This window comes from Salmo trutta, chromosome 13 (genome assembly GCF_901001165.1).
Source record: "Salmo trutta chromosome 13, fSalTru1.1, whole genome shotgun sequence".
In the NCBI taxonomy this organism is placed as follows: domain Eukaryota; kingdom Metazoa; phylum Chordata; class Actinopteri; order Salmoniformes; family Salmonidae; genus Salmo; species Salmo trutta.
Window position 1 is genome coordinate 80,797,548 of NC_042969.1, and position 10,000 is coordinate 80,807,547.

The 10,000-nt window shown below is 46.6% G+C and overlaps 1 protein-coding gene and 1 long non-coding RNA gene across 2 annotated transcripts in view; both read right to left on the bottom strand.

The window, feature by feature from the left end:
• The window catches only part of clpb (ClpB family mitochondrial disaggregase), a 69,524-nt gene that overhangs the window by 5,595 nt on the left and 53,929 nt on the right, over positions 1 to 10,000 (bottom strand). Inside the window, exons 8-13 of the mRNA XM_029773743.1 lie at positions 5,139 to 5,216; positions 1,474 to 1,529; positions 1,311 to 1,355; positions 538 to 699; positions 150 to 306; positions 1 to 65 (exon numbers count right to left, since the gene is read on the bottom strand). The exon at positions 1 to 65 is cut by the window's left edge and continues 9 nt beyond it. Of these exons, the coding sequence (XP_029629603.1) occupies positions 1 to 65; positions 150 to 306; positions 538 to 699; positions 1,311 to 1,355; positions 1,474 to 1,529; positions 5,139 to 5,216 (563 nt within the window). The remainder of the gene's footprint in view (positions 66 to 149; positions 307 to 537; positions 700 to 1,310; positions 1,356 to 1,473; positions 1,530 to 5,138; positions 5,217 to 10,000) is intronic.
• On the bottom strand, positions 1,537 to 5,132 carry LOC115206599 (uncharacterized). Its single transcript, XR_003880825.1, has 3 exons — positions 4,461 to 5,132; positions 2,383 to 2,925; positions 1,537 to 2,331 (listed from the first exon to the last, which is right to left on the bottom strand). It is a non-coding gene; the product is annotated as an uncharacterized LOC115206599 (long non-coding RNA).

Below are 10,000 nucleotides of genomic sequence, written 5' to 3' on the forward strand. Positions count from 1 at the left end.
AGGGCGAATTACAGCGTCCTTAAACTGCCTGGAGATGGTGACATCATCCCTCTTTTGAACATCGTCTGGAGAAAAGGAGCAGTTAACTACCTGTTTGTCTATAGTGTGTGTGTGTGTGTGTGTGTGTGTGTGTGTGGTGTGTGTCTTACCCAGGTTGTCGGCCAGTTTCCTGCGGCTGAGCTCCTGGGCCTCCTGGCGGAGCTGCAATGCATGCTGGGCGATGTCGTCACTGGCCACGTTTGAGGTCATGATGAAGATGGCGTCCTTACACTCAATGGTCTTCCCCTTCCCATCTGTAAGACGGCCCTGAGCGCGCCGAGAGAGAGAGAGAGAGAGAGAGAGAGAGAGAGAGAGAGAGAGAGAGAGAGAGAATATCCAAAGTAAGCTTTGGCAATATGTACATTGTTACGTCATGCCAATAAAGCAAATTGAATTGAATTGAGAGAGAGATTCAAGGATCTAGAAAAGTGACACAGTACAACCTGTAATTTTGTACGGTTAAAAAAAACGTGTGTGTGTGTGTGTGTGTGTGTGTACCTCATCGAACAGCTGTAGCATGATGGTCAGTACGTCTGGGTGGGCCTTGTCCACCTCGTCAAACAGAACCACAGCATTGGGATACGCCTTCAACTGTTTAGTCAGCTGACCTCCCTCTTCATGACCAACATAACCTGGAGGAGAACCTATGAATTTAGCCACCTAGACAGAGAGACAGAGAGAGAGAGAGAGAGAGAGAGAGAGAGAGCGAGAGAGAGAGACAGAGAGCGAGAGAGAGAGAGACAGAGAGAGAGCGAGAGAGAGAGAGAGAGAGAGAGAGGTGGAGAGAGGTAGAGAGAGATTGAGAGAGAGGGAGAGATAGATGGCGAGAGACGGGAGAGAGAAAGAGAGCAAGATGAAAAGGTAGAAATTGCGAGAGAATTGTGATAACAGGTAGATGAACCTATTGAACTGAAGATGAACTGTCAGATTACTACTTCCTCTGATACAAAAACAATGTTTAGGGGCCCTTTGGGAAGAGTAAGAGTTCTCTCTTTCAGATGCTGCATCGCTCTGCGTTTCTGTGGGAAGCTGGACACATCTCTTTGAATTGTGGGAGATGAGAGGTTAGACAGAGCCCAAGCTCGCTCAGTCAACACAGGGTTAAACTGTTCATGACAGCGACTGGGAAGCTGGTCCAAACGATGGCAGTAGATGACCCAGACAAGCCCTCAGCTACAGTAAATAGTATATCCCAGCCTGAGGACATTCCTGGCTGTGGGAACATGAAGTCTCTTCCTGGTTGTGGGAAAGTGGTATTGATGACGTCATACCTCGTGCTTCTCCTGGAACTCGGACATGTCCATGCGGATGAATCCCTGAGAGAAGGCGGCTCATGGTTAATGAGCAGTAATAACATAGGGGTACATAATACGATCAGTTTTGCTGATACCATGTGATTTCAGCTGTGCTGATGTGTGGACGTGTGTGACTAACCTTTTTCAGGTCCTTGTGCATATAACGAGCCACCTGTTTGGCCAGCTCAGTCTTACCTGTGGGAAGAAGAGAGCAGCAACCAATCAGAGTGCAGTGTGGACAGAGCTTAGAACGTCAATGGTCTGACGAGAATCCACTGCCAACCAAGCCTCTGAAAATGTTAAAGATGATCTCACATGAAGCTCTCAACATTGTAATGATGATCTGGGTGGAATCTCAGGTTGACCTCTGAGCTGCTGATAGCAGGGACAACAACTCATAGCCTATCTGATTGGTGGATCAATAACGAGAAGGAGGGTTGGTCGATGATGGTTTTGGCATCACTCACTCTCAAGCAGTAAAATATTCCTCTTATAAATGTTGATCTCCACATGGACGGTCTGTGTGTATTATCTCCACATGGACGGTCTGTGTGTATTAATCTCCACATGGACGGTCTGTGTGTATTAATCTCCACATGGACGGTCTGTGTGTATTAATCTCCAGATGGACGGTCTGTGTGTATTAATCTCCAGATGGACGGTCTGTGTGTATTAATCTCCACATGGACGGTCTGTGTGTATTAATCTCCAGATGGACGGTCTGTGTGTATTATCTCCACATGGACGGTCTGTGTGTATTAATCTCCACATGGACGGTCTGTGTGTATTAATCTCCACATGGACGGTCTGTGTGTATTAATCTCCAGATGGACGGTCTGTGTGTATTAATCTCCACATGGATGGTCTGTGTGTATTAATCTCCAGATGGATGGTCTGTGTGTATTAATCTCCAGATGGACGGTCTGTGTATATTAATCTCCAGATGGACGGTCTGTGTATATCATATCCACATGGACGGCCTGTATTTACTGGTGACCTGCAGTGTTTAACAGTAAACCCAAATGAAGCCTGTATATATACTGGTGACCTGCAGTGTTTAACAGGAAACCCAAATGAAGCCTGTATTTACTGGTGACCTGCAGTGTTTAACAGGAAACCCAAATGAAGCCTGTATTTACTGGTGACCTGCAGTGTTTAACAGTAAACCCAAATGAAGCCTGTATATATACTGGTGACCTGCAGTGTTTAACAGGAAACCCAAATGAAGCCTGTATATATACTGGTGACCTGCAGTGTTTAACAGGAAACCCAAATGAAGCCTGTATTTACTGGTGACCTGCAGTGTTTAACAGGAAACCCAAATGAAGCCTGTATTTACTGGTGACCTGCAGTGTTTAACAGTAAACCCAAATGAAGCCTGTATTTACTGGTGACCTGCAGTGTTTAACAGGAAACCCAAATGAAGCCTGTATTTACTGGTGACCTGCAGTGTTTAACAGTAAACCCAAATGAAGCCTGTATTTACTGGTGACCTGCAGTGTTTAACAGGAAACCCAAATGAAGCCTGTATTTACTGGTGACCTGCAGTGTTTAACAGGAAACCCAAATGAAGCCTGTATTTACTGGTGACCTGCAGTGTTTAACAGTAAACCCAAATGAAGCCTGTATTTACTGGTGACCTGCAGTGTTTAACTTCTATGGGCTACGTGGGATGCTAGCGTCCCACCTGCAGGACACAGCCAGTGAAATATCAGGGCGGCAAATTCAAAAACAACAAAATGTCATAATTCAACTTTCTCAAACATACACCATTTTAAAGATACACTTCTCCTTGATGTAACCACATTGTCCGATTTCAAAAAGGCTTTACAGCGAATGCAAAACATTAGATTATGTTAGGAGAGTACATAAACAAAAATAATCACACAGCCATTTTCCAAGCAAGGACATGTGTCAATAAAACCCAAAACACAGCTAAATGAAGCACTAACCTTTGACGATCTTCATCAAATTACACTCCTAGGACATTATGTTACACAATACATGTATGTTTTGTTTAATAAAGTTCATTTTTATATCCAAAAACAGCATTTTACATTGGCGCGTGATGTTCAGAAAATGTATTCCCACCAAACCGCCGGGTGAATGTGCACATCAATTTACAAAAATATTCATCATAAACGTTGACAAAATATATAACAGTTATTTAAAGAATTATAGATAGACTACTCCTGGATGCAACCGCTGTGTCAGATTTCAAAATAGCTTTATGGAGAAAGCACATTGTTCAATATTCTCAGTACATAGCTCAGCCATCACGGCGAGCTATTCAGACACCCGCCAAGTTCGGGGTCACCTAACTCAGAATTAGAAATATTCTCTTACCTTTGCTGATCTTCGTCAGAATGCACTCCCAGGACGGCTACTTCCACAATAAATGTTGTTTTTGTTCCAAATAATCCATATTTATGTCCAAATACCTCCGTTTTGTTCGTGCGTACAGATCACTTATCCAAAGGCATAACGCGCGAGCGCAGAACCAGAGACGAAAAGTCAAAATGTTCCATTACCGTACTTAGAAGCATGTCAAACGCTGTTTAAAATACATTTTTAATCGTATTTTTTACGTAACATTGCGATAATATTCCAACCGGACAACAGCGTATGCATTCAAGGAGAAAAAGAAGGAACAGCGTGCTCGCGTGACCGCGCATATCCAATCCCTTTGTTGCCAGGCAGACCACTCAGTAACTGAGCTCCTATACTCTGCCCAGTGACAGGAGAAGGCTCAAACCACTTTCTGAAGGCTTTAGACAGCCAATGGAAGACTTAGGAAGTGCAACGTAACCCCACAGATACTGTAGTTTTGAAAGAGACTAGAAAGAAGAACTACAATTCTCAGATCCTCAACTTCCTGGTTGACTTTTTCTCAGGTTTTTGCCTGCCATATGAGTTCTGTTATACTCACAGACACCATTCAAACAGTTTTAGAAACTTCAGAGTGTTTTCTATCAAAATCTACTAATAATATGCATATTCTAGTTTCTGGGCCAGAGTAGTAACCTGTTTAAATTGGCTACGTTTTTCATCCGGCTGTGAAAATACTGCCCCCTAGCCCAGACAGGTTAACAGTAAACCCAGATGAAGCCTGTATTTACTGGTGACCTGCAGTGTTTAACAGTAAACCCAAATGAAGCCTGTATTTACTGGTGACCTGCAGTGTTTAACAGTAAACCCTGATGAAGCCTGTATTTACTGGTCACCTGCAGTGTTTAACAGGAAACCCAAATGAAGCCTGTATTTACTGGTGACCTGCAGTGTTTAACAGTAAACCCTGATGAAGCCTGTATTTACTGGTGACCTGCAGTGTTTAACAGGAAACCCTGATGAAGCCTGTATTTACTGGTGACCTGCAGTGTTTAACAGGAAACCCAAATGAAGCCTGTATTTACTGGTGACCTGCAGTGTTTAACAGTAAACCCTGATGAAGCCTGTATTTACTGGTGACCTGCAGTGTTTAACAGTAAACCCTGATGAAGCCTGTATTTACTGGTGACCTGCAGTGTTTAACAGTAAACCCCGATGAAGCCTGTATTTACTGGTGACCTGCAGTGTTTAACAGGAAACCCTGATGAAGCCTGTATTTACTGGTGACCTGCAGTGTTTAACAGGAAACCCTGATGAAGACAGCTTGCTGTGGAAATGTTGGTGAATAAACGAGGACATTGGTGCTCCTCGTGTCTTTTCCTGTTCTTTTAACCAGGCTACTGTTACAGACAGGCTCCATGACTTCACAGCTGAGTGGTAAAAACCAGTGGAACGAGGGATGAGGAGAGGAGTTACCGATTCCAGAGGAGCCGAGGAAGAGGAAGACGAGGGGATGTTCTTCATCATACCAGCCATTCTCCTTCCTCCTGATCGCTGTAGACAGAGAGACAGAGACAGAGAGAGAGACAGAGAGAGAGAGAGAGAGAGAGAGAGAGAATCTCTAAAGTTGTATCCATCAATGCCTCGGGAGGGAGGGGGATAATTATCACAGGCTATCCTGCCTCCCCACTCCCTCTCCCCCGTCATCCCCCTTTCCCATCCTCCCTCAATCCCTTCTCCTCTCCTCCCCCTCTCTCAGTCAGTAGGGCCATTAGCCAGAGGTAATCGTGTTAGCCTCCCCGGCGAAGCCAAAGCTAAATCAGGTTAGCATGGATCTGAGCCTCTCTCTCTCTCACACACACACACGACTCGTCCAGAGAAGAGAGCCTTGTCTACCTTACCCAACCATCACCCCAGCAACCAAACACACACACCCTCTGGGCGGGAGGGAGGGGGGAGGCACGGTAAGTGAGGGAGGGTGCGTGAGGGAGGGGGGATAAATAAAACACAGGGAACTTGGTCTGATTCCAGCTGCCAAAAACACACATTACAATACACATCTTCATATCTCAGTCTGGTTGTACATGCAGCAGAGAGGATGCTGCAGCTTCTCAACAACCACCACAATCAGGTGTGTGTGTGTGTGTGTGTGTGTGTGTGTGTGTGTGTGTGTGTGTGTGTGTCCACTCCGTGACGGAGAAACCCGTTGATCCACCTCTCCCTGTCGTAACAGCACACTCCACCCATCAAAGAATGGAAGAGATGAGAGAGGAAGAGATGAGAGAGGGAGAGATGAGAGAGGGAGAGATGAGAGAGGAAGAGATTGGAGAAGAAGAAGAGATGGAGAGAAGAAGAGATGGAGAGAAGAAGAGATGGAGAGAAGAAGAGATGGAGAGAAGAAGAGATGGAGAAGAAGAGATTGGAGAAGAAGAGATGGAGAGAAGAAGAGATGGAGAGAAGAAGAGATGGAGAGAAGAAGAGATTGGAGAAGAAGAGATGGAGAGAAGAAGAGATGGAGAGAAGAAGAGATTGGAGAAGAAGAAGAGATGGAGAGAAGAAGAGATGGAGAGAAGAAGAGATGGAGAGAAGAAGAGATGGATAGATTAAGGAGGTTGAGTTAAAAGGGGACACAGGGCTTGAGGAAAATAAGAGAGGGGAGAGATATGAGAGTTGGTAGAGATGGATTGAGAGAATGAGAGATGGAGGAATTGGTAGAGAGATAAATTGAGAGAAGGAAGAGTGATTGTCATGAAGATGAATACTGATGCCCACAGGCTATACTTCTCAGAGCCAGTCTGACTTATTACTGTGTGTGTGTGTGTGTGTGTATATATATATTAAACAGACTGAATGACAGTGTAACCTGCAGAAGAGATCGACTGTGTTAGCTGATTGAGATTGACTTTGGCAGAAGGACGCACTGACAGCCCTCAAAGGACATGTTCTAGAACAAGGACAGTGCAACACACCCACCCACACACACACACACACACACACACACACACACACACACCCTTGAGGTACTGACCAGGTCTGGTAGGGTAGAGGACTATAATGTGATAAGAAGAGGATCATCCTCAACAATAACTTCTAGTCTGAGAGCTGAACCAGAATCAATCTACCCCTTCCTGTGTGTGTGTGTGTGTGTGTGTGAGAGTGTGTGTGTGTGTGTGTGTGTGTGTGAGTGTGTGAAAAAGAGACAGAGTAAAGCCCAATAGATCCTTCCCTCTCCAAACAGAGACAGTGTTTGTAGCCAGAGGCCAGTCATGGGTCATCCAGGAGGAACCTGCCTCGCAACATGGAGCTAATTCTAAAACCTCCGCCCCTCCCGTCTCCGCCCCTCCCGTCTCCGCCCATCCGCCCCTCCGTCTCCGCCCCTCCGTCTCCGCCCCTCCCGTCTCCGCCCCTCCGTCTCCGCCCCCCCCCCTCTCCGCCCCTCCCCTCTCGTCTCCGCCCCTCCCGTCCCTCCCGTCTCCGCCCCCCCGTCTCCGCCCCCCCCGTCTCCGCCCCTCCGACTCCGCCCCTCCCCTCTCCGCCCCTCCCTCTCCGCCCCCCCGTCTCCGCCCCCCCGTCTCCGCCCCTCCCGTCTCCGCCCCTCCCGTCTCCGCCCCTCCGTCTCCGCCCCTCCGTCTCAGCCCCTCCCGTCTCCGCCCCCCCGTCTCCGCCCCTCCGTCTCTGCCCCTCCGTCTCTGCCCCTCATCTCTCTCTCTAATTCAAGGGGCTTTATTAGCATGGGAAACATAAGTTTACATTGACAAATCAAGTGAACTAGATAATAAACAAAAGTGAAACAAACAAATAATGAACAGTAAACATTACACTCACAAAAGTTTCAAAAGAATAAAGACATTTCAAATGTCATTATGTCTATATACAGTATTATAACAATGTACAAATACTTAAAGTACAAAAGGGAAAATAAATAAACATAAATATGGGTTGTATTTACAGTGGTATTTGTTCTTCACTGGTTGTCCTTTTCTAGTGGCAACAGGTCACACATCTTTCTGCTGTGATTGCTGTCTCTCTGATCTCTTTCTCCCGTCTCTCTCTCTCTCTCTCTCTCTCTCTCTCTCTCTCACATCTCCTTCTCTCTCTCTCTCTCTCTCTCACATCTCCTTCTCTCTCTCTCTCTCTCTGATCTCCTTCTCTCTCTCTCTGATCTCCTTCTCTCTCTCTCTCTGATCTCCTTCTCTCTCTGATCTCCTTCTCTCTCTCTCTGATCTCCTTCTCTCTCTCTGATCTCCTTGTCTCTCACATCTCCTTCTCTCTCTCTCTGATCTCCTTCTCTCTCTCTCTCTCTCTCTGTCTGTCACATCTCCTTCTCTCTCTTTCTGTCTCTCATATATTTCTCTATTGATCACATCTCCTTCTCATTTCCTTCTCTCTCTTCCTTTCTGTCACACTCTCTTATCCCTCCAGGCCGTTGGGTGCTTGTAAAAAGCATTAGCTAGAGCTGTCATTGTGTGTGTGTGTGTGTGTGTCCTCACCCCTCCTCTCTTTGTGTTGTTGCTGATCATCACCATCATCCCTCAGTCTGTTAGCTGATATTTTCACTGTGTGTGTGTGTGATCGTGCATGTGTGTACGTGTGTGTGTGTGTGTGTGTATGTGTGTGATATATTCACTGTATTACTTCACAGGGATCAATAAGCTCTTCCTTTATCGCCGTGGTGATGTGTCTCAGATTGCTTTCAGGACAATTTGCCACGGCAACAACCACCATTCATCACATCAGCCACAGAGACCTCGACTACTGCCCAGCCTGGACTACAGCTCCCAGCATGCAATCTGCTCTGCCTGCTGCCACTAACTAAACATCCCAGCATTCCCACTGATAATGAGGGTGTTCTAGGATGTTGTGTTTGTCGTCACACAGCCAGTGGACCCTGCTGCTGCTCCTTAGTGACGAGACAAACACATCCACACAGTGGACCCTGCTGCTGCTCCTTAGTGACGAGACAAACACATCCACACAGTGGACCCTGCTGCTGTTCCTTAGTGACGAGACAAACACATCCACACAGTGGACCCTGCTGCTGTTCCTTAGTGACGAGACAAACACATCCACACAGTGGACCCTGCTGCTGTTCCTTAGTGACGAGACAAACACATCCACACAGTGGACCCTGCTGCTGTTCCTTAGTGACGAGACAAACACATCCACACAGTGGACCCTGCTGCTGTTCCTTAGTGACGAGACAAACACATCCACACAGTGGACCCTGCTGCTGCTCCTTAGTGACGAGACAAACACATCCACACAGTGGACCCTGCTGCTGTTCCTTAGTGACGAGACAAACACATCCACACAGTGGACCCTGCTGCTGCTCCATAGTGACGAGACAAACACATCCACACAGTGGACCCTGCTGCTGCTCCTTAGTGACGAGACAAACACATCCACACAGTGGACCCTGCTGCTGCTCCTTAGTGACGAGACAAACACATCCACACAGTGGACCCTGCTGCTGTTCCTTAGTGACGAGACAAACACATCCACACAGTGGACCCTGCTGCTGCTCCTAGTGACGAGACAAACACATCCACACAGTGGACCCTGCTGCTGTTCCTAGTGACGAGACAAACACATCCACACAGTGGACCCTGCTGCTGTTCCTAGTGACGAGACAAACACATCCACACAGTGGACCCTGCTGCTGTTCCTTAGTGACGAGACAAACACATCCACACAGTGGACCCTGCTGCTGCTCCTAGTGACGAGACAAACACATTCCCACAGTGGACCAGGACATCACCAGACATTCTAAACAGAACACATTCCCATAGTGGACCATGACATCCCCAGACATTCTAAACAGAACACATTCCCATAGTGGACCAGGACATCACCAGACATTCTAAACAGAACACATTCCCATAGTGGACCAGGACATCACCAGACATTCTAAACAGAACACATTCCCATAGTGGACCAGGACATCACCAGACATTCTAAACAGAACACATTCACATAGTGGACCAGGACATCACCAGACATTCTAAACAGAACACATTCCCATAGTGGACCAGGACATCACCAGACATTCTAAACAGAACACATTCCCATAGTGGACCAGGACATCACCAGACATTCTAAACAGAACACATTCCCATAGTGGACCAGGACATCACCAGACATTCTAAACAGAACACATTCACATAGTGGACCAGGACATCACCAGACATTCTAAACAGAACACATTCACATAGTGGACCAGGACATCACCAGACATTCTAAACAGAACACATTCCCATAGTGGACCAGGACATCACCAGACATTCTAAACAGAACACATTCCCATAGTGGACCAGGACATCACCAGACATTCTAAACAG